Raw genomic sequence first — 23,384 nt, forward strand, 5'->3', positions numbered from 1 at the left:
TTTAAATGTTTTTCTTCTTTTATTGTTCTTCTTTTTTCAGCTGCTCACTCACCACAGAAGATGACTGCGCAGAACCTACCAAAATGATGTCCAACACATGCAGACGCACAAAGACGATAGATGATGTAGAAGTCTCAAAAACTCATGTATCAAATATGATGCACTTGGCTTTACAGGGTTAAAAAGTCTTGTTAAAGAGAGGGATGATGCAAAAGATTGGGAAACCTGTTCCTGTTACAGCTCTGGCATTTAAATGTTTTTCTTCTTTTATTGTTCGTCTTTTTTCAGCTGCTCACTCACAACAGGACATCATCTGCCTCTGAAGATGATTTCCAGATGACTGTGCAGAACCTACCAAAATGACGTCCTACACATGCAGACGCACAAATACGCAGACACACAAAGTGTTTTATCACCATATTGGTTTACATGCAAAGAAGCAGACACACTCACCAAGGGTTTTATCACCATACCTGACGGTTTCCATGCAAAGACGTGATGTCCAACACATGCAGACGCACAAAGATGCAGACGCACTTACAAAGGGAGTCAAGTTTGTTTCCCTAGCACATTTAAAAACAACAGCTGTTGATCAAATTGCAGTACATCTAAATAACATCCAACACAGGATGAAATTACAGAGTTTAAGAAAGGAAACATAAAATTAGAAAACCTGAATAAAAACAGGGCAGATAATTGTCATCTACACAATAATGATCTGTGACGACCATGGAGAGGACATCGACAGCCTTACTACATGCATTACTGACTATATTAATTTCTGTGTGGATAACACCGTACCTACCAGGACTGTACGGTGTATCTCCAACAACAAACCCTGGATTACTTCAGAAATTAAAGCTGTCCTCAAGCAGAAGAGGAGGGCCTTCAAATCCAGAGACAAAGAGGAGTTGAAAAGGGTGCAGAGAGAGCTGAGGGGACTGATAAGGAATGGGAAGGACAGCTACAGGCAGAAGATGGAGAACCAGCTTCAGCAAAACAATGTTGGTGAAGTCTGGAGAGGCCTCAGAACCATCTCAGGCCACAAACATCAGAACTCTCTGCCTGGGAGGGATGTGAGGTGGGCAAATGAACTGAATCATTTCTTCAACAGATTTGATTCAGCCATGAGGCAGTCTCCAACATCGGCTGCAGACTCACCCACCCCCACTGCTGCTGTTCCACCTCTGACACCTCAGACACTTCACACCTCCTCTATTCACCCTGCTCACTCCTCCCCACCCCCAACAACAGCATCCAATACACACTCAACACAAGGCTCCAGCCTGTCTCTCTCAACCACCCAGGTTCGGAGGGAACTGAGGAGGATTAAAGCCAAGAAGGCAGCGGGTCCAGATGGCATCAGCTCGAGGGTCGTCAGGTCCTGCGCGGACCAACTGTGTGGTGTGATGGAGCACCTCTTCAACCTGAGCCTGAGGCTGGGAAGAGTCCTACAGCTCTGGAAAACTTCCTGTGTTGTTCCAGTGCCAAAGACTTCACGCCCCAAGGACCTCAACAGCTACAGGCTGGTGGCTCTGACATCCCACCTGATGAAGACCCTGGAGCGGCTGGTCCTGGCTCAGCTTCGGCGCCTTGTGAGCTCATCACTGGACCCACTTCAGTTTGCCTACCAGCCTGGCATTGGAGCGGATGATGCCATCATTCACCTCCTACATCGTTCCCTCGCTCACCTGGAAACCGCTGGGAGCACTGTGAGAATCACGTTCTTTGATTTCTCCAGTGCCTTTAACACTATTCTTCCCACGGTTCTGAAGGACAAGCTGGAGAACTCTGGAGTGGACCATCACCTCACTACCTGGATTTTGGACTACCTCACCGACCGACCACAGTATGTGAGGACTCAGGGCTGTGTGTCGGACAGGGTCGTCTGCAGTACGGGGGCCCCACAGGGAACGGTTCTGGCTCCGTTCCTCTTCACCATCTACACTGCAGACTTCTCCCACAACTCCACCCAGTGCTTCCTGCAGAAGTTCTCTGATGACTCTGCAATAGTCGGCCTCATCACTGATGGGGACGACAAGGAGTACAGAGGACTGACTCAAGACTTTGTGGACTGGTGCCAGCTGAACTACCTCCAGATCAATGCCAGTAAAACCAAGGAGCTGGTGGTAGACTTCCGCAGGCACAAACATCCTCCACTGCAACCACTGAACATCCAAGGTATGGACATCAAGGCTGTGGACAGCTACAGGTACCTTGGTGTTCATCTGAACAACAAACTGGACTGGACTCATAACTCAGATGCCCTCTACAGGAAAGGGCAGAGCAGGCTGTACCTGCTGCAGAGACTCAGGTCGTTTGGAGTGGAGGGCCCTCTCCTGAAGACCTTCTATGACTCTGTGGTGGCCTCAGCCATCTTTTACGGTGTGGTCTGCTGGGGTGGCAACATCTCTGCCGGGGACAGGAAGAGACTGAACAGGCTGATCCGAAGGGCCAGCTCTGTTCTGGGATGCCCTCTGGACCCAGTGGAGGTGGTGAGTGACAGGAGAATGGTGGCTAAGCTGTCATCCCTGATGGACAACATCTCCCACCCCATGGATGAGACTGTGAAGGCACTGAGCAGCTCCTTCAGTGGGAGACTGCAGCACCCACGGTGTGGGACGGAGAGATTCCGCAGGTCTTTCCTCCCCACTGCTGTCAGACTCTACAATAAAGACTTTTGCAGCTGATCAAACACACAAACCGACACATGTGCAATAAGACTGCTATACATGCAATTCTTCTTCTGACGAAGTTGTGTTTTTGTATTTTCCTACTCAGTTGTATATAGTATTTGTATTTCTATTTTATTCTATTGTATACATTATTCTATTCTATTTTATTCTATTGTATATAGTATTTTATTTTATTTTATTGTATTTTATTGCATTCCAGTGTTTTCTAATTTCTGCTACATAACTTTGCACTTTTGCTGTAACAAAACAAATTTCCCACCTGTGGGACTAATAAAGGCCATCTTATCTTATCTTATCTTATGAATTGAGATGCTGTCTTTTATTAAAATTTGAGCCAAAATTTGAGCCAAAAGAGAACATGAACTGAAAAAAAGAACTGGCCTATGAAAAAATATCAGTTGCCAATAGGTCTAGACCACATGAAGATACTTTCAGGGAAGAAGAAATAAAAATGAAAAAGTGTCTAATGGTCAATGGAGGAATCTACAAAATCTGTGTTAGGTTTGATATCAGCTACAAACCTCAAAGTTTTAAGACTTCACCTTTGCAACAAAATTAATTCTTAAGAAAATTGGTTTAATGGCCAAAATATAAACACACAGAACAAGAGGTTGGTCAAATACCTTTCATTTTATTTATTTTTTGCCATTTGGTTACAATTCAGGTTGAAATTCAGAGCCTGGTCAAAGCTAAACAGAAAGAAAAAGGAAAAGCTTGTTTATGCACTGGTATATGTTGCTTTAATAGCATTGCTGAAGGTTTATGTCAAAGGACGGTCGCACACAAGCATCACTTCATGCCTTTGGACTTTTCAGAGCTCCAGATTTCTTTGCACTCTCTGTTCACCACCAGTTTGCCGTCATCAGTCAGTTGAAGACGGCACAGGTTGGCGGCAGGTCCGTAAGAGTTTGTGCTCCACCTAGGCGTGTCACAGTTGTTGTACATGACCAGGTTGCAGTCAGCCTGCATGCACAGACGGACAGCATCTGATCCATAGGTGTCTGAAGCCCACAAAGGCTTCCAGCCATAGATGACAAAGTTACCATCATCCTGCAGCCATAAATTATACGTTAAAATGTCAACATGCATGACTGGGAAACAAGGATTTTATGAGCTTCTGAACTGAGAAAATTTAAATTAGTCACCTGAAATATAGCTTTGAACTGCTTGTTGTTGGACACCAGGTAGTCTCCCCTGCGGAACTCATCATTTTTGGACAAGAAGTTTCTGCTCATGATCCTAAAAGGAGAGAATATAAATGAGCTTGTATCCACAATATGCATTTAAAAGTATCAGTAATGTGTGAATCCATCAGTCAGTAGAGATACGTAGAATACTTACAGTTTTGAATATTTCACACCAGCAAGCAGAAGAGAAGGGAAGTGTTAAAACTGAAAGTACATCACTCCATCTTTATATCATCTTGACCGGGGGTGGAGCGACAGTCACTGCCCTTTACAGTACAGGGATGGCATTTCCTGAGAAGTGCTTTTTGGGGGTTTTAAAAAACTATCTGGTCGTATCTGGCATCTTTTCCAATCAGAGTTGTGATCTGAATGCACTGTGGTGCTGAACACATTTTGTTTTTCAAGATCAGAATCAGAATACTTTAATAATCCCTAAGGCAAATTATGCATTATCTGTTTATTTGTTTATTTATTCATTTCTATTTGTGTTGTTTCAGATATTACATTATATGTTGTATAGTATGATGATGTCTAACACAAGGGAGTCAAGGAAAGAAAAAGAGTAGGCGGTGGCAAGTGTGGTTTGTGGCTCGGCTCCAGGGGAGGAGTGGAGCAGGGGTTTCAGGGTGTGGTGTCAGGGGAGGCTGATCTCCGCAGCCGGCGAACATCATCTAATCACACCTTTCCTATTTTAGTAGTGGCCAGGACCGGAGAGGAGAGATCAGATCGGGTCTGGAGAAGCTAGCAGCAGAGAAGCTGAGAGCCCAGCACTGCAAAGTGCGAATGTGCAAACAGCATACACGCATCTCGATCGTGCCCGGTCCTTTCTGTCTACAGGGAGGATAGAAACAAACAGAAATGCACAATGTATTGACAACTGCTGCACCTGTAAGAGACAAAAAACCCAACATACAGCACAGTAAACACAAATGAGAAAATACACAGATACATAAATCAACAATCTTCTTCAATGGTTTGTGTGTGTGTGTGAGTGAGTGAGAGAGCGTGAAAGAGAGAGAGAGAATGCTTGTGTCACGGCCAAACGGTGAGAGTCCCAGGACCAGAGGCAACGTCACCTGACAGTGCACCTCTGATAACACCACCATCCCAGGGAGGGGCAGAAGTGCCCAGTGGAGAGCGGTGACCATATCCCTCAGATGTGTTTATAAGGTCAGGCTTTTTTCTCGCTTAAATTCAGTGACAGGGATGAATTATCACACACATACCATCTTGGATTATCAGTAATAAATTTCAGTTTTAACGCTTGCAGAATTTTGTTGCACAAATATGACTCTACAGTTAATTGGTCAGTGTCAACTACACACCTGGGCCATGTTCAATTGCGGAGCTTTTGAGTTTTCGCGATACGGTGAGGCCGTGGCACCATGGTGAATTTCGATGACTCGCCATGAAAATCTTATTGCCTCTCATTCTGTCATACATGGTCCCATCTGGACCAAAGAGCACACATATGATAAGGCTCCACCCCTGAACATATTTCAACTGCCATATTTGACATGAGGGACAGCGCCACCTAGTGGCAACAGGAAATGTCATGTTTTACACTTTGGGGTACAGTATTGTGATCGATGACATCTGCAGCCTCAAATTTCTCCAGGAAAGCCTTAAGGAGTTGGTCTTGGGTTACAGTGAAAACTGTGACTTTTCGTCAGAGGGTGTGACCCCTGCAGCATGGCGAACATTGATGTCTCGCCATGAAGAAACAAATTAGTATAACTCAATGAAATCCAGTCTGATCAGTACCAGACTTTACAGGGATGATGTCACACCCGCCCTGAACAGATTGATGTGCCCATTGTCAGGAATACGTAGAGCGCCACCTAGTGGCAACAGGAAATGTCATGTCTTACATTTTGTTGTACTGATTTTCACAGGTATGTCGTGGCCACCTCAAAAGCGGTGAATATCACGATCAGTCCCGCGTGATGCTTCAGTGAGAAAATTGTGACTTTAAACTGAACGGCGCACCCTGGTGGCAACGCAGTTCAACATGAAAGATGAAGCGGATTTTGAGGGTCTTGGAAAGTTTAAGAAGTCTTGAAATTTGGCGCACACCTCCAATGTGATGAGCGCTTTCTTGTTATGTGATCACTGTCCGTGAATGGCGCAAAATGGCTCCATGGCGCCCCCTACAAAATTTCAAAACATCAGCCCCTGCTCTGTGTTTTATGTATGAGTCTGAAACCTGGTAAGCTTATGGAAGATATCAAGATGTACAAAAAAGTCTCTTGGAGCAATATCCCAAATCCAACAGGAAGTCAGCCATTTTAAAATTAATGTGTAATTTTGGCAACATTTTCCCCTCTTTTCAAGCATCGTTCTTTGACAAACTCCTCCAAGGGATTTCATCAGATTGATGCGATCTCAAGCACGTGTAATCTAAAGACCTTTGGACCTTTGTGATGTTAAATTGCAAAGCTTTTTACGTTCAGGGAAACGGGGTGGTCATGGCGGCACGTGGAGTTTCAATCACTCGCCAAAAAGCAGTAATCTGCTGTCACTCAAAAACACAATGTCCAAACTCTCCCAAATGTTGCAGGCATGATGAGACTTAATCTCGGAAATGTTTGTTATGCCATTTGTCAGTAATGGTTAGAGCGCCACCTAGTGGGACGACTATCATCATGATTGAATGAGATGAAATGTTAGCTGGTGGTTAAATGCATGAATTCCATCAATGTGACATCAGATCGGACATGCTGGTTTTAGGTGTTGGGCGTGGCTCGACACGATGTGGTGCGAGGGCCCTCATATCGCTGCTTGCAGCTTTAATTAACCTTGTCATTTTGAAGTGGTGCTGGGGGTGGATGAATACTACTGTTCAGCAGTTGGGCGATTTTGTGTGCATGTGTGTCTTTGTGTCTCTTTGTGTGACATTAGTGGGTGGGTATGAATGAATGACTGAGTGGCTTGTGTGTCTGTGAACCTAGATCTGGGGCTTACTGAGCCTTGACCCCTTTGGGACATAGCCATGGAGGGAGGGGTTCCCTGAGGTGTGTGGCTGGACTTTCTGACACGGCCTGCTCCCTTGGTCCTTGGTGGTCTGAGGTAGCTTGGACTGTGTGGGTGGCTCTTGAGCTGAGAAAAAGGACCCTGTTATGGGACTCTTACCCTTTGGCCAAGGGCGCCCCATCTGGGGCCTCCCTCCTCTTCCTGATGGGATGGATGTACAAATTTTGTCGAGACGTGTGGCCTCTTGGGGGCTGCGGATGGCCCAGATCTTCTGGACCTTTGTCTAATATTAAAATGTATTTGATGATTTATAACATGTAAGTGTGACAAATCTGCATAAAAATATAAAATAATTGAAGAAAGAGGAGAATATTCTTTTACAGCACTATATTTGCAGCCCTGTTGACCGAAACCTATTGAGACTGAGAAAGGAAGAAATGAAAGAGGAAGTGGCATGATCAAGTAGTGTGTCATCACCATAGGTCAATCTTCTGTTTTTTTCTGACTAAACTGAGTGTTCAACCAATGCAACCCTAATATGCATAAGAAAAGAATAAAGACAAGTTTTTTTTTTCTTTATTCATGTAACTACATTTATCCCTGACTCTTGTACAGCTGCATCTTTTTCTGAAAAAACATTAATACTAACATTAACACTTATTTACAACCATACAAACATACTATTAAACTGCATTTCCATGGTCCCGTTAGGGTACCTGGGTGGTTGAGACAGTTTTTTTCTGTTAATAGAATTTTGAGTCTTGCTCATTCATTGGGGGGGACTGTGTTCTGCCTGCTTGAGGCAGAACACACATAGTTTTCCTTTGTTTAGCTTTCCTATGCCTCCCAATTTTGTTTTGTACACTTGGTTTCCAGTATTAAAGCTGATGATTGAGTTTAGTCCTACCTGAGAGTCTGCATTTTGGATCCTTAATCCTGCCTGCCTCACACAGTACATGACAGGTCCTGAGTATTTGTCACATGTTTCTCATAATGTTCTCATATGCAGCCCTGTCTAATTTGAACCCTGTTGTCACATCATGACCCAGAAACACTTTCTGTAAGTCAGTTCATGGAAGCAAACTAGCCACCACTAATCGGAAACAAAAATTTAGTTGAGCAACTTTGGGGTGTAGAAAGTTCAGAAAAAATGGATGTGAAAGCATGAGTGCTTAAACTAAAATAATCTAACAAAAACGTACAAAATGAAGTTGCTGATGGTTTGGTGTGTAATGAGGAAAATTCTAGTTTTCACGTTGTCATACATTTAGATGTAGGTGTCTAGAATCTCATTCTGTGACACAGGTGTCCTGCAGGTTTTAGATGTCCCTGATCCAACAAAGCTCATTTAAATGGCTAAATTACCTCCTCAACATGTGTTGAAGTTCTCCAGAAGCCTGGTAATGAACTAATCATTTGATTCAGGTGTATTCACCCAGGGTGTTTTCGAAAACCTGTAGGACACCGGCCCTCGAGGTCTGGAGTTCGATACCCCTGTGCTAGGATTTTTGTAAAAACTGCTTAGCTTTGCTTAATGATGTTTCACTATGTTATCTGCTATCTGCTAACTGTTAGGGCATAGAAGGACAAAACTCCCAAAATGACCAGTGCCAGGAGCTTCCTTGTAAAAGATAGTGGGAGTTGCTCTCTGCCCAGCAACAGCCTGTGGGACAAAAACCTGTTGTAACTAAAAGATACAGAGAGTTGTGTGTGAGGGTATAAAAGGGACGCTGCGATGCCCAAAGAGCAGAGCCTGCATGACTCTGAACTGGGATTTTTGATGTGTGTTGGCTTTCCTGCATGCAGTAATTAAAATAACTTGACCACAGCTGACCGTGTTGCAGACTTTATTAACAGAAAATTCCACGACAGGTGACAAAGTTAAAAATCTAATCTGACCCCAATGACCATAAGCATGGTGTTATGGTGAAGCGTCCTATAGAGCAAACACTACCATTCATTAAAACATATAAAAAAAACTTTTAGCACTGATCCAATATTTCAGTGGTACCAACTGGAAACACTCCACAGCTGATGAAGTCTGTGTTTTTCATGCATCATGCAGCAGTTGTTAACTGGATGCTTTCACAAGTCAGCAGTTTGGTGGTATTTCACACCTTTCAGCTTATCTCTGTTTGTTTGCAAAACTTTTTGACTTGATGGCAAACTGCGGTTCAAACGGTCATAGCCGATCCTCTTCCTGTTGACTTCTCTCTCTCTCACTCTCACTCTCAGATCAGCTGAAACACTCAGTTTATTTAAATCCAGGTTGAAGACTCACCTATTCTCAGCTGCATTTGAATAAAGCACCAAATCCACACTTAAGTTTAAATTTCAAAACCTACTTTTTAACTACTGATTTTATCTACTGTTCTGATATTTGATTTTATATACTGTTTTGTTTGTTTGTTTGTTTGTTTGTTTGTTTGCTTGTTTTAATCAAATTTAAATCATGCTTTTTATTTGTTTTTGTTTTTAATGTCTCTGTAAAGCACTTTGAATCACCTTGTTGTTGAATTGTGCTATATAAATAAACTTGCCTTGCCTTGCCTCATTATTTGTAGCACTTGTTTTTAGTGCAGTGATATTCTGTTGATATTTTACTACCAAATCTCTTAAATTTATAGTCTTGGATGTTTGCATCTGTTGCACTTTAATTTGTAAAATTGGGTAAGCAATGTATACGTTGAACCTGATGTTTGCGTACACATAAAATATGGATTCCCAGTCACTTCCTCACACTGAAGATTAAAGTTTATGAATTTAAAACTGAAATCAGATCTGTACTCGGTGCCTGGAAACACTCGAGGACAAGGAATTGGTTACCCTCCTATGACCTATGTCAAGTACCATTTATGCAATCTATATGACTCCTACTTTACTTTCAAGGGGACAACTGGACTTTCTATTGATGACACATTTATGGGGGCAGGCCTAACAGAGCACTTAGACTTTCTTTTCAAAATTACGGGAATTGCAGCTTCCACATTTTATGACCATAAGGGAGGTAAAGTGATGCACAGAGATTTTTTTTTTTACTCTCTTACACAATGTCAGACTTACTTTGACTCTTTATTTATTTATTTTTTAATTACTGTTGTATGCAAATGTTTTTCACTCTCTCATAGTATTTTATTCATATTCATACTGCTGTAACATAACAATTTATCTGTCTGTGTGCCTAAAATGTCTGATAGCAGGATGCGTGCCTAAAATGTCTGATAGCAGGATGCGTGAAGGAATCAGCAGTTTGGTGGTACTTCAGAGCTGCCATAGTAACAGTTCTTCAATGTGTCTTTAAAAAACTTTACTTAAGTGCAAACTGAGCTGAAAACCAGTGATGATGGAAGTGTTTAGTTAGGTAAAACTGTGTCATCCGTTTCTGTCCAGTCATCTTTGTCCTTTAGGTCTCTACCAAACTAGAACAGAACTACGGTCTGATGGGATCAGCTCAAATGATCTTAAATTTTCATTGGCACCAGTACTTGCAGCACTCATTTTAACCAAATTGCCGTACATTTACTGCTGGCAGACCGTGGGGATGTGGGGAAAATAGGACCTAGACACAGGACGATGAATGCAGTGCATTTATTTAGAGTGATGTAAATATTACACAATAAATCCCTGTGCCTTCTTCCCAAAGTCTGTGCTCCGTGTTCTCCACTCCCTTGTGTCCGTGCACCCCGTGCTTGCTGCCCTCTTGTTTTCCACACTTCTCCTGGGGGAAATAACAGAGACAGACGTCAGGACACTCAACTGCGGCAAGCATACACTCACTGAACTTAGCTTAACTAGAAAACTGGCATGGAGTCTCACGCAATGATCCAGCATCGGTGGGAGCTCCCCTGATGGAGCTGATTAGCTGCAGGTGCGTGGCATCATCTTCAGGTGTGGCCAGCCACCAGGCCTGATGGTGCGTGTAACCCGGCCTACCGTATACCACTGCACCCACACCCACCCACACATGCCTGCAAGCAGAGAAACAAGAACAGCAGCACAATGCAGCAAACATACAAATAAGATTTTATATAAGTCACCAACTGTTCATGGATTCTGGGTCCCTCAGACCCAGGTCCCTGACATCTACAGTAATTGGAGGAAACCAAACACAGCGTATCAGCACAAACACTTCATAACAACTGCCCAGCCCAGTGGTGGAGGCATGATGATGTGGGCTGGCTTTACACCCACAGGACCTGGGTGCCTTGGGTGCTCTGTATGCCTAATTATTCTAGATTCAAATGTGACGTCTGAGCTAAAGCTTACACCCTCCTACTCCCCCCGCTGCACCCCTGCTACTGTCACATGTGAAAATGATCCCAAGCACAGCAGCAACAACACTAACAGAACTAGAAAAATCTGCATTTCCTGCGAAGATGCTGTAACGCTGAAGCTGTCTGCTGAAAATAACTGAAAAACATGAAAAAGTGAAAAAATTGTATGGCATTGAGGAAACTGAAAATTCTGCTGAAAATAGGTGTAGAAGCATAAATTTTTGCTGAAAAGTGGTGAAAAGCAAAAAATTCTACTGAAAGGGGATAAAGAAGCTGAGACATGTACTGAAAAGAGGTGAAAAAAAATGTCACCATGACCAGGATTCAAACCTGGCCCTCCTGGTCTCAAGGCAGTTACTCATCTCACTGAGCCAAACTATTTCTCACCAAAACAGAAATTGAGAAAATGACAAGTCTGCTAAATGAGCAGAAGCTGCTGAGCTTTGTGCAGAGAAGTGAAAAAGCTGAAAAATTTGCAGAAAATAGGTGAATCAGCAGAATTTCTGCTGAAATGAGCAGAAGCTGCTGCGAATTGTGCTTATAAGAGGTGAAAAGACTGAAAATTCTGCAGAAAAGAGGTGAATCAGCAGAATTTCTGCTGAAAAGAAGTAAAGAAGCAGATAATTCTGCAGAAAAGAGGTGAATCAGCAGAATTTCTGCTGAAAAGAGTTTCTGCTGAAAACAGCTGAAAAAGCTGGGATTTGTGCTGACAAGGGGTGAAAAAAAATTAAAATTAAAATTTGTTGCCATAAGCAGGATTTGAACCCGGGCCTCCCAGCTGCCAAGACTGGCAATAGGGACATGGAATGTCACCTCTCTGGTAGGGAAGGAGCCTGAGTTAGTGCGTGAGGTTGAGAAGTACCGGCTAGATATAGTCGGGCTCGCCTCTACGCATGGCTTGGGCTCTGGAACTAGTCTCCTGGAGAGGGGCTGGACTCTGTCTCAGTCTGGAGTTGCCGCTGGTGAGAGGCGGCGGGCTGGGGTGGGTATTCTAATATCCCCCGGCTTGCTGCCGGTATGTTGGGGTTTTTCCCGGTGGATGAGAGGGTTTGTTCCCTGCGCCTCAGGGTCGGGGAACGGGTCCTGACTGTCATCTGCGCTTATGCGCCGAGTGGCAGTTCAGAGTACCCAGCCTTCTTAGAGTCCCTGGGGGGGTGCTGGAAGGTGCCCCACCTGGAGACTCTGTTGTCCTGCTGGGAGACTTCAATGCTCACGTGGGTAACGACAGCGAGACCTGGAGGGGCGTGATTGGGAGGAACGGCCTCCCTGATCTGAACCCGAGTGGTGTTTTGTTATTGGACTTCTGTGCAAATCACAGTTTGGCCATAACGAACACCTTGTTCGAACATAAGAGTGTCCATAAGTGCACGTGGCACCAGGATGCTCTAGGCCGCAGGTCGATGATCGATTTTGTAATCGTATCACCAGACCTGCGACCATATGTTCTGGACACTCGGGTAAAGAGAGGGGCTGAGCTGTCAACTGATCACCACCTGGTGGTGAGTTGGATCAGGTGGCGGGGGAGGACGCTGGACAGACCCGGTGCACCTAAACGCGTAGTGAGGGTGTGCTGGGAACGTCTAGCAGAGGCCCCAGTCCGCGAGATCTTCAACGCACACCTCCGGCAGAGCTTCAACAACATTCCGAGGGAGACTGGGGACATTGAGTCCGAATGGACCATGTTCAGCGTCTCCATTGCCGAGGCTGCTGCATTGAGCTGCGGCCGCAAGGTGGTTGGTGCCTGCCGTGGTGATAATCCCCAAACCAAATGGTGGACACCAGAGGTGAAGGGACACACCAGGCTGAAGAAGGAGTCGGGCTTGGTTAGCCTGTGGGACTCCAGAGGCAGCTGACAGGTATCGACAGGCCAAGCGGAATGCGGCTCGGGCAGTGGCTGAAGCAAAAACTCGGGTGTGGGAGGAGTTCGGAGAGGCCATGGAAAAAGACTTTCGGACTGCCTCGAAGAGATTCTGGCAAACCGTCAGGCGTCTCAGGAGGGGAAAGCGGTGCTCTACCTGCACTGTGTATAGTGCTGGCGGTGCGCTGCTGACGTCGACTGAGAAAATTGTCAGACGGTGGAAGGAATACTTCGAGGACCTCCTTAATCCCACTGACACGTCTTCCGAGGAGGAAGCAGAGTCTGGGGACGAGGGGAATGACCCGCCAATTTCTGGGGTCGAGGTCACTGAGGCAGTTAAACAACTCCTCGGTGGCAGAGCCCCTGGTGTTGATGAGGTCCGCCCCGAGTTCCTGAAGGCTCTGGACGTTGTAGGGCTGTCCTGGTTGACACGCCTCTACAATGTTGCGTGGAGATCAGGGGCAGTACCCCTGGACTGGCAGACCGGGGTGGTGGTCCCCATCTTTAAGAGGGGAGACCGGAGGGTGTGTTCCAACTACAGGGGGATCACACTCCTCAGCCTCCCTGGGAAAGTCTATGCCAGGGTGCTGGAAAGGAGAGTTCGTCCGTTAGTCGAACCTCAGATACAGGAGGAACAATGCGGTTTTCGTCCTGGTCGTGGAACACTGGACCAGCTCTTTATCCTCTCGAGGATACTTGAGGGTGCATGGGAGTTTGCCCAACCAGTCTACATGTGTTTTGTGGACTTGGAGAAGGCATTCGACCGTGTCCCTCGGGGTGTCCTGTGGGAGGTGTTGCGGGAGTATGGGGTGTCTGGCCCATTGCTACGGGCCATTCGATCCCTATACAACCGTTGTAAGAGTTTGGTTCGCATTGCCGGCAATAAGTCGGACTCGTTTCCGGTGGGTGATGGGCTCCGCCAGGGCTGCCCTTTATCACCGATTCTGTTCATAATTTTTATGGACAGGATTTCTAGGCGCAGCCAAGTGGCGGAGGGCTTTCGCTTCGGTGGCCTCAGAATCTCATCTCTGCTTTTTGCGGATGATGTGGTTCTGTTGGCTTCATCGGGTGAGGGCCTCCAGCTCGCACTGGAACGGTTCGCAGCCGAGTGTGAAGCAGCAGGAATGAGGATCAGCACCTCCAAATCTGAGGCCATGGTTCTCAGCCGGAAAAGGGTGGAGTGCCCACTCCGGGTCGGGGATGAGTTCCTGCCCCAAGTGGAGGAGTTTAAGTATCTCGGGGTCTTGTTCGCGAGTGATGGGAGAAGGGAGCCGGAGATCGACAGACGGATTGGTGCTGCGGCTGCAGTGATGCGGACGCTGCACCGGTCCGTGGTGGTGAAGAGGGAGCTGAGTGCAAAAGCGAAGCTCTCAGTTTACCGGTCGATCTACGTCCCGACCCTCACCTATGGCCACGAGCTGTGGGTAGTGACCGAAAGAACGAGATCGCGGATACAAGCGGCAGAAATGAGCTTCCTCCGAAGGGTGGCTGGCCTCTCCCTTAGAGATAGGGTGAGAAGTTCGGCCATCCGGGAGGGGCTCAGAGTAGAGCCGCTGCTCCTCCACATCGAAAGGAGCCAGTTGAGGTGGTTCGGGCATCTGACAAGGATGCCCCCTGGGCGCCTCCTGGGTGAGGTGTTCCGGGCATGTCCCACCGGGAGGAGGCCCCGGGGCAGACCCAGGACGCGCTGGAGAGATTATATCTCTCGGCTGGCCTGGGAACGCCTTGGTGTTCCCCCGGATGAGCTGGAGGAGGTGGCTGGGGAGAGGGAGGTCTGGGCTTCTCTGCTTAGGCTGCTGCCCCCGCGACCCGATCTCGGATAAAGCGGATGAGGATGGATGGCACTATGATTTAGTACAAATACTACGAATTGGAAGAAATACTGTGACTTAGTAGTAATAGTATAACATAACAGATATACTGTGATTTTTCAGACATAGTATGTTTTTGCACAAATACTATGATTTCGCTCAAATACTATGAAATTGCAGTATGAGATTGAGAAAATGACAAGTCTGCTAAATGAGCAGAAGCTGCTGAGCTTTGTGCAGAGAAGTGAAAAGGCTGAAAATTCTGCAGAAAAGAGGTGAATCAGCAGAATTTCTGCTGAAAAGAGTTTCTGCTGAAAACAGCTGAAAAAGCTGGGATTTGTGCTGAAAAAGGGTGAAAAAGCTGAAATATGTGTTGAAAAGAGTTAAAAAAGTTTAACTGTGAACTGAAAAAATTGTTGCCATAAGCGGGATTTGAACCCGGGCCTCCCAGCTGCCAAGAACGGCTGCTCATCTCACTGAGCTAGAACACAGCTCAGCCCGGCGAGCAGAAATAAGTGACCACATTGATAATGTGTTCCATTCATTTCAATGGGCAAAAATATTGCAAAAAAAATTCAATATCTCAAAAAGTATAGAAGATATGAGCACCAAATGTCATAGCCGGCATTAGCAGAAAGAGCAGAATTTTTTAAAGTTTGGATAAAAACTGAGGGAGTAGTTAAGGGCCAAAAAACGTACGGAAGCAACTAGAATAATAAAGAATAAAGAGAAACAGGAAAACAATAGTGTGGATGCTACAGCATCCACACAATGACTGAAAATGAAAGAATCAAGGTGTTTGCAATGGCCCAGTCCAAGTTTGAAATGCTGCATTGTCAGGGCTGGTGTGGAAAGACAGGACTCGTATGCAGGGCTCCTTTGAAGAAGACAGTGGATTTATTTAAAGTGAGGCAAAGGTACAACAGTTCAATATATATAGTGGTGGGTGCACAGGTGTGGTCTCCTCCTTCTCCTCCTAGCAGTGCTCATGGCCGTGAAGTGAAAAACACACGCAGTGGCTCCTTCCCAAACATTAATCCCTTGTGGCAACACAGCTCCGGTGACTCCTCTCCGTTCCCGACTCTTAGTGGCAAAACACACACACAGTAACTAGGCAGTCCTTAGCTTAAGGTAAACTTTCACTAATTATAAGTCCGCCCTGCACTACCGGTCCGGCGAGGGCTGTCAGACCATGTAGTGGAAACTTAAGAGAGCGTTACATTAACAAATGTCCTCAAACCTCAATGGACTGAAGCCACATTGTGGCCAAAATTCCCACACAATACTGTAAGAGACTGATAAAGACAAACTGAAGATGATTACTATGTTGAAGCTTCTTAAATTTGCCCTCAGCAACTCCAATTAAAATAAAAGCTCAAAGTAGTTATTTCCGCACTGCTCACAGCCAGTCTTTGCATTAGCAAGTCCATCAACGAAGGAAAAAACAGGTTAAAGAGTCTAAGGGTTGGGATGTCCTGATGTGAAGCAGCAGTTTGTCTACAGTTTTGGAGCCACAGATGAATCTGCGAGTAATCTGCACAATAATGAAATGATTTGCTGTATTTTTTTTTTTAAACTGAGCCAAAGGAGAGTATATAAACTGAAAAAAATACTGGGCCAAGGAAAAATATCAGTTGTTAGACAACATGAAGATACTTAATTCAGGGAAGAAGAAATAAAAATGAAACAATGTTTAATATTCAGTGCGGGCCAGAGTCATCTACAAAATCTGTGTTAGTTTTGATATCAGCTGCATACCTCAAAGTTTTAAGAATGCTTCCTACACCTTTGCAAAAATGTTAATACTTAAGAAAATCTGTTTAATGGCATGAATATAAACACACGAAACAAGAGGTTGGTCAGATACCTTTCATTTTATTTTTATTTTTTGCCATTTGGTTACAATCCTTTGTGTTTTACAGAGGGAAGCTGTAAAGACAAAAAATGCAGATTGAGGGCTAAGATTCAGAACCTTGCAGAGCTAAACAGAAAGAAAAAGGAAAGGCTTGTTTATGCACTGGTATATGTTGATTTAATAGCATCGCTGAAGGTTTATGCCAAAGGACGGTCGCACACAAGCATCACTTCATGCCTTTGGACTTTTCAGAGCTCCAGATTTCTTCGCACTCTCTGTTCACCACCAGTTTGCCGTCATCAGTCAGTTGAAGACGGCACATGTTGCATGTGGCAGACTTGGCAGAGTTTGTGTGCCACCTAGGCGTGTCACACTTGCTGTACATGACCAGGTTGCAGTCAGCCTGCATGCACAGACGGACAGCGTCTGATCCATCAGTGTCTGAAGTCCACAAAGGCTTCCAGCCATAGATGACAAAGTTGCCATCACCCTGCAACCACAAAGAAATCACACATTAGATACCTGTCAGTACGCATGACTAGAAAACAAGGCTTTTATGAGCTTCTGAGCTGAGAAAATTTAAATTAATCACCTGAAATATAGCTTTGTACTGCTTGTTGTTGGACACCAGGTAGTCTCCCCTGCGGAGCTCGTCATTTTTGGACAAGAAGTTTCTGCTCATGATCCTGCAACACACAACAAAGTCAGAATTTTCTTTGTGCACATCAATGAAACCTGTTCTTCTTACATTAGTTTGTATCCAAAAAGCTTGATAACAATTGCAAACTAATGTTCATTTGCAGATATTTAACAGAATGCATTTATTTTAAAGTATACTTACAGGCTTGAATGTCTTCGACCAGTGAGAGTGCAGCAAATTCAGAGAGGTGATGTGTGAGAGGTAAAATTCATATATTTATATACCACAGATGAGGGCGGTGACAGAAGGTGAAAAGGGGGCTGAGAAAGGGGCATTAAGCCCTACTTTTTACGCTTTTGTTCATCTGACCTTTAAAATTTGACAGACTATACTTTAATCGTTCTGACCTTTCCATCTTGGCAAATCAGTCAACATCTTTGTATAGACAAGTGTGATTATACAGCATGCAGCATGCAAGGTCATGCTTTCAGGGACTTTATTAAGTAACTCTTCAACAAGTTTTCTCCTGTAAGGGCAAATCCTTTTCTTGCCAGTGCTACCCTGTGCTTTGAGTAATTTTAAGTAGTACTTTGAGTTACCTACTTTAAGAATTTCCATTTCTGTCTTCTCACTCTTTTCTTTTAAGACTATAACATTAAAGAATACATGTAATCTGTGCAGTTTAACAAAAAAAACCAGGCTGTTATTCTCACCTTTTTACATTTTTATTTCGCGGTTCAGTTCTGCTCAATTGTTGAAGTAATACCAGGATATTAAAAGGTGAAAAAAAACAATCTTCAAGGTTTTTAAACAACTTTTAAAGCTTTTAGGATTCAACTTTGTGCCAAATTAAAAAATCATGTTAATTAAATGAAATAGTATTTAGGTTATTGTAGAATTACATTTGCTTGAACATATTATTACAGTGACATCTGCAGTCTTAACCAGCTTAACATCAGCGTGTTGCTGAGAAGCCCTGCAGAAAAGTGGTTATTAGATGAGAGAGTCTTTTTGTGGGTGGGCATGTTTCCATGATGAGGAATTTGACCTGTAAAGAATCTGGATTTCGAACAAGTTTAAACAGCACAGTAATGCATTGTTACATTTCCTGGGAAATTTATTGCACACACAGCTGTTTTTCTCTTTTAATTATATGTCACACATGGAATACCAAAAGAAGTTCACTTCTTTCACACGTTGATCACAAATGAGTAAGTAAATGCTAATAATCAAAGTAACCGTACAGTCGAGTATGCATGCAACCACTTAACTAAGGTAACTAAAGATTTCCTTCCTTATAGCTTTCTGGATATATTTGTGCTGCAATGATGATGATCTATGTTTTCACAGCCAAAAGTGTAGGAGCGCCACTGTGGTAGACCATTTTTTTGTAGTGATCCAACCTGGCTTTCTTCATCTCCTGAATCAAGAAAGAACACAAAAAGATGAATGTGTGAATATTATTCACACGTAGAAAACTACACAGAAAGCTCAAAAATGTCCACAGTTTTTAAAGTAAAATAGAGAGCAGAAGAACATCAAAAGCAAAAACATAGAAAAGGACAGGGGCGTAATTTCCAGGGGGGTTAGGGGGGTTATGACCCCCCCCCAATAATCAGACCCAACCAATATAACCCCCTCAATAAAATATTGAATTATCTTGCATAAATAGGCTGTTGATTTTCTTTACTCATTTCAGGTATTACCAGCAAAATAGTTGTATGTTTAATCATGTGGGAATTTACCCAGGTTTATTTATTTATTCAGACAGAGATCTAAATGAATGGAAAAGGACAACAATGTTTTTTTACAACCCAAAATGTGCTTCGGGACATGAGTAATATCACCTCTGTGAGTCTCGGTTTCTGGATACAGTGAACGTATGGGTTGGGCTGGGCTTCTATCTGTTCTCCTGATGCTTTGTAGCAAACTGCACAATCCATCAGAGGCTGTGAAGCAATGACAACATGAAGAGCATAACACTGGTGCTGATGCTTTGATAGATGGTAAAGTTAACACTCCTTTTTAAAATGGTAAATGGTAAATGGCCTGCATTTGTATAGCGCTTTACTTAAAAAACATATTTGCTCACTCGGTCATTCCTGTAGGGGCATCTCTGAGGGTCAGTCTCAGTTGTTCCTTTGGGACACCTGGTGGGTTTCAGGTAAAAGTGGTGGTAGAAGTATCTCACACCAAATCCACCCTGAAAGAGAACATGGGATAATTTTATGAGGAGTTACAAACATGTTGTTTGATACGCCTGTTCAGCTGATTTGTCAATGCAAATATCTTAACAGAAAATCAATTGCAGCAACTGAATTGATGTAAACACTGCTGAGACAACCTACTAAAGTTCAAATAAAGCATAAGAAAGGGAAATTAAGTGACACTAAATCTGGCATGGTTGTTGGTGCCAGACAGGCTGCTTTGAGTATTTTGAAAAATGCCAATCTGTTGGGATTTTCCAACACAACCATCTATGGGGTTTACAACAACTGGTTTGAAAAAGAGAAACTATCCAGTAACCTCAACATTTAGATGAGAGCATGGATCCATCCTGTCTTGTATCAAAAGGACAAAGCACTGTGTGGACTTACATATTCTCCCCGTGTCTGCGTGGGTTCTCTCCAGGTATTCTGGCTTTCCCCCAAGACATGCAGTTAGTGGGTTTGGGTGACTCAAAATTGCCCAACTGAATATTGTTGGGTTGTTTTGGTTTTTTTGTCTTTCAGTGTTAGCCCTACATCAGGCTGGCGACCTTCCTCTTGCCCTATGCTAGCTCAGAAACCCTGTGACCCTGATAAGGATAAATGGAAGAGAATTGATGGATTGAAAAGGTCGAAAGCACGATGGTTAAGTGGAAACTGCATCCTGGACAGAAACAGCTGCATTATGCTGCTAGGACAACTTCAGTTCTTTCCAAGTATCCGCAGACAGCATGCTAACATTGAGCTAGCCAGCCAGGATGCTAATGTTAAGCTAGCCAAAAACCCAGAGTGATTTTAAAGCTGACTGAATGCCGACCCCAGCCCAGCAGCCAGACCCTGAACTTCAACAGGTAACAAACTAAGTAGCAGTCAGGCTCCTGCCTCTGTTTCTACCTGCTCATGTTTCTAAAGTTGATCGTTTTAAAGTCTCTGTGTGCGGTTTTTCATTTTTGGTTTGTGTTCATACCTAAATACTAAAAGAAAGATTAAATGTGTGTCCTCATTGAGATAAGGATTTGTGATGGTGTGTTGGACTATCACCCCAGGTTTTTATTGTTAATTATGTGAAAATGTGTTTCTGCTATTTTACAGAGAAACATAAGAGCAATGTAAAAAGTATAATAATGAATTACTTAATCACTCCCAGGAGAAGTTAACGTACTGCACTACTTTTGAGAAAAGTATTCTGTGTTTTATGTGTAATAGTTACTTTTTATGAGTAATGTACCCAACAGTGATCACAGCAAAGAGGTGAAATACCTCCAACATGCACAAACATTTGACTACACAGCAGGCAATTAATTTGCACAAATGTAATGTCTTTGATATGCGGCTTAGTAATTGTGGTGACTCTCAAAATGGAGCCACCCCAATGAGAATCAATAAGTGGTTATAATAATTCTAACACAATTATTGAATCGATAACAAAATTCTTATAATCTTTCTCATCCCTAATGGCTGATAAAGCCCATAAAATAAATGCAATAAACTGAAACTTTAATGTATTTGTGTGGGAACAGCAGCCACAGAGAAAAGGTTCCACAGAGAAATCTGTTAGAAATATAGTAGTTTCTTGATGTAATTCCAGTTCAGTGTGCACAGCCCACTAACAGGCTTCAGAGCTTTTCTTTGGTTGTTTGTGACGGTCAGACTTTAATCTGCAGGGGCTGTGGCCTCCACTTGGCTCCACCTCCTAAACTATGAGACAGTTTCTGGAAAGAGGACACATGTCAGGATGCCAGGAGGCAGAATAAAAGTCCAAATAAATCTTCATGTGCAGAGGTCATGCAGAGCGAGGCAAACAATCAAGGACCAAATTCCAAAAACAGCAAATGATAAACGAGTAAGCAGGCCAAAGGGAACATAAGAGAACCAAGGACTACAAGGACGACGTGATGAGTGTTATAAACACAAGTGAAATGGAAAACTGGCGTACTAAATAGTAGCATATGGGTAATTTAAAGCTTCTGTTTCTGTTTATTGCAGGTTATTATGCACAAGCTCATTTTCATCAAAGTCTGGAGAATAAAGAACATCTTTGTGTGAAATAGCAGATAATCTACTGCAGCTGAGCCTCTTGGCTTGAAAGTACATCACCAGATAAAGTGCACTTACACTGATGACAGCCAGAGCTTTATTATCTGTGTGTGCAGATATCCATCAAATATCTCTCTGTCCTTCAGTATACCTGCAGGTACAGTAGCAATACTCAGCTGAAGTAATCAGCAGATCTGAGATAAAACCAGCTGCAGTTCAGTTATCTGCCTCGCTCTTTCCCCACAGCACCCTGCATCTCACCATTCACACGTACCCACATGTACATCCTGATGTGAAATCCTACAACCTTTTACCAAATATACATCAGCTTTGATTGTAAATTGTAAATGGACTGGTTTTTACATAGTGCTTTTTTTTTTCTCTATATGAGCACTCAGAGCACTCTATACAACAAGCATGTTTTTTTCTATGCCTCTTTCTAACATTCATACACATTCACACCACAATGAATCCTTTAGAGGGCAACTCTGGGTTTTTGTGTCTTGCACAAGGACACTTTGGTATGCAGACTGTGAAAGGCTCCAGTGTTTGAAAGTTTCACATTCAACACTTTGAGTTTGATCTAAACCTCCTCTGTACGGCCTTATATTTGAAAAGAAAGGAGTGAAAGGAGTCTTTAATGTGCACATTCTCACAGAGACACACCTCATCTGCTGAAAACACTTTCCTCGCTGACATTTCCCATCTTGCGTACAGATAGGAAAACAAGTATGAGCCAGAATTCCCCGGAGCAAGAGAGAGGAAAGGTGTGCCAAGTCAGTGTTAACTGAAAGCAGACTTTCGGGGTTTTTTCTCTTTTTAAGATTACAATTCAATATTTGTCTTTTAAATTTAAGCTGAAAGTATACTGCACACATTTAGGAGAGTGTTGTCACAAAGTTTATCTCACCCCATCAGTGACGCTACATGTTTTCAATATGGGTGTCATTGTGAAACAAAAAAATCTGAAGAGCTTCTAAAAGACTCGACAGCTAAAGCTAAAAGATGCTTACCTCAGTTTCTAACTTCTCCACAGTTCTCAAAAAGCGATAATGGTGTTGGACCCTAGCGTGGGTGCTGAGCTGTTGCATTGCCAGATCCACTCCTTTCTTGTAGATTTCAGGCAGCCCATTGTAAGAAGCCTGAGCTTCGGCGGAGTACAGCACAGCAACTGCACAAACCAAAAGCAGCAAGCCAGCAGCCATTTTTCTCTGAGTCTGGGAGGAGAGGAGGGCAGCTTAGAGAATAAAGACCCGCGTTCAAAACAAGTCCTATTAAGGCTTTAGGAATCACAAGTGAAACTAAAAACATTGATCATCGACAGACCAGCAGCTGTACTCACTGTTTACTTAATATCCCACCCGCTTTCCTGTAATACCCAGGAGGTCATAGCTTAAAACTTTCCAACAGAAAACATGCTCAGTGCCAAAAAAGGACTTAGATTATTACAATTAAGCCATGGCTCACTGATTCAGATCCTGGAAACAAGCTAAACATGTGGTGCCAAGCTTTTGGCACCAGGACAAATCTAAAGGTTAGCAGTAATTAGATTAAAAGTTTTATTTTCACTTCATTAGAGGGCTCTTTGTTTTTACCAACAAAAAATAAAACTTATTTCTGCCAGCAGAAAATAAAATAGGCCTTATGGTGGCTTCAAAACATGATGAACCTTGTTGGACACTGGCATTGGTGGCAAAAGAAATCAAAGGCTCAGTACGCCAAAGAAAAGTACTTAAAATTCTGCTTAAATTCTGCTAAGAAAAAGTGAATGCACAGGTATTACACAAAAATGTCCTTGTTACTGTAGCCGAGCCAGTTTTACACACTTTATAAATATAGTTCCTTA

The 23,384-nt window shown here is 43.5% G+C and overlaps 3 protein-coding genes and 1 long non-coding RNA gene across 5 annotated transcripts; 1 reads left to right on the forward strand and 3 right to left on the reverse strand.

The window, feature by feature from the left end:
- Positions 1-3,307: 3,307 nt before the first annotated feature.
- On the reverse strand, positions 3,308-4,146 carry LOC106098862 (mannose-specific lectin). Its single transcript, XM_013276626.2, has 3 exons — positions 4,038-4,146; positions 3,842-3,935; positions 3,308-3,746 (listed from the first exon to the last, which is right to left on the reverse strand). Exons 2-3 carry the CDS (start codon positions 3,929-3,931, stop codon positions 3,486-3,488), a joined length of 351 nt encoding a protein of 116 aa, XP_013132080.1. The 5' UTR covers positions 3,932-3,935; positions 4,038-4,146; the 3' UTR covers positions 3,308-3,485.
- Positions 4,147-16,654: 12,508 nt separating this feature from the next.
- On the reverse strand, positions 16,655-18,250 carry LOC106098826 (lectin). 2 transcript variants are annotated; one of them, XM_013276458.3, is made up of 3 exons: positions 17,496-18,250; positions 17,247-17,340; positions 16,655-17,144 (listed from the first exon to the last, which is right to left on the reverse strand). In XM_013276458.3, exons 2-3 carry the CDS (start codon positions 17,334-17,336, stop codon positions 16,881-16,883), a joined length of 354 nt encoding a protein of 117 aa, XP_013131912.1. In that variant the 5' UTR covers positions 17,337-17,340; positions 17,496-18,250; the 3' UTR covers positions 16,655-16,880. The 2 variants fall into 2 exon arrangements, with proteins under 2 accessions (XP_013131912.1, XP_025765919.1); XM_025910134.1 differs by lacking the exon at positions 17,496-18,250 and having other exon boundaries at positions 17,247-17,489.
- A 175-nt stretch (positions 18,251-18,425) lies between these two features.
- On the reverse strand, positions 18,426-22,873 carry LOC100692589 (uncharacterized). Its single transcript, XM_003439254.5, has 4 exons — positions 22,552-22,873; positions 19,387-19,497; positions 19,142-19,243; positions 18,426-18,714 (listed from the first exon to the last, which is right to left on the reverse strand). The coding sequence occupies exons 1-4, from the start codon at positions 22,741-22,743 to the stop codon at positions 18,631-18,633; spliced, it is 489 nt and encodes a 162-aa protein (XP_003439302.1). The 5' UTR covers positions 22,744-22,873; the 3' UTR covers positions 18,426-18,630.
- LOC112847770 (uncharacterized) lies at positions 19,504-21,501 on the forward strand. The gene is made up of 2 exons (XR_003221536.1): positions 19,504-20,352; positions 21,166-21,501. It is a non-coding gene; the product is annotated as an uncharacterized LOC112847770 (long non-coding RNA).
- Positions 22,874-23,384: the final 511 nt, after the last annotated feature.

This window comes from Oreochromis niloticus, linkage group LG9, assembly GCF_001858045.2.
Source record: "Oreochromis niloticus isolate F11D_XX linkage group LG9, O_niloticus_UMD_NMBU, whole genome shotgun sequence".
Classification (NCBI taxonomy): domain Eukaryota; kingdom Metazoa; phylum Chordata; class Actinopteri; order Cichliformes; family Cichlidae; genus Oreochromis; species Oreochromis niloticus.

Excerpts from the sequence above, each read along its gene's own strand:
- LOC106098862 (XM_013276626.2), bottom strand. The coding sequence starts at position 3,931 with ATGAGCAGAAACTTCTTGTCCAAAAATGATGAGTTCCGCAGGGGAGAC. Across the intron at positions 3,747-3,841 it reads AGTTCAAAGCTATATTTCAG|GATGATGGTAACTTTGTCAT; the intron begins GTGACTAATTTA and ends TTATGGCTGCAG.
- LOC106098826 (XM_013276458.3), bottom strand. The coding sequence starts at position 17,336 with ATGAGCAGAAACTTCTTGTCCAAAAATGACGAGCTCCGCAGGGGAGAC. Across the intron at positions 17,145-17,246 it reads AGTACAAAGCTATATTTCAG|GGTGATGGCAACTTTGTCAT; the intron begins GTGATTAATTTA and ends TTGTGGTTGCAG.
- LOC100692589 (XM_003439254.5), bottom strand. The coding sequence starts at position 22,743 with ATGGCTGCTGGCTTGCTGCTTTTGGTTTGTGCAGTTGCTGTGCTGTAC. Across the intron at positions 19,498-22,551 it reads TGGAGAAGTTAGAAACTGAG|GGTGGATTTGGTGTGAGATA; the intron begins GTAAGCATCTTT and ends GTTCTCTTTCAG. Across the intron at positions 18,715-19,141 it reads AGAAACCGAGACTCACAGAG|GAGATGAAGAAAGCCAGGTT; the intron begins GTGATATTACTC and ends TTCTTGATTCAG.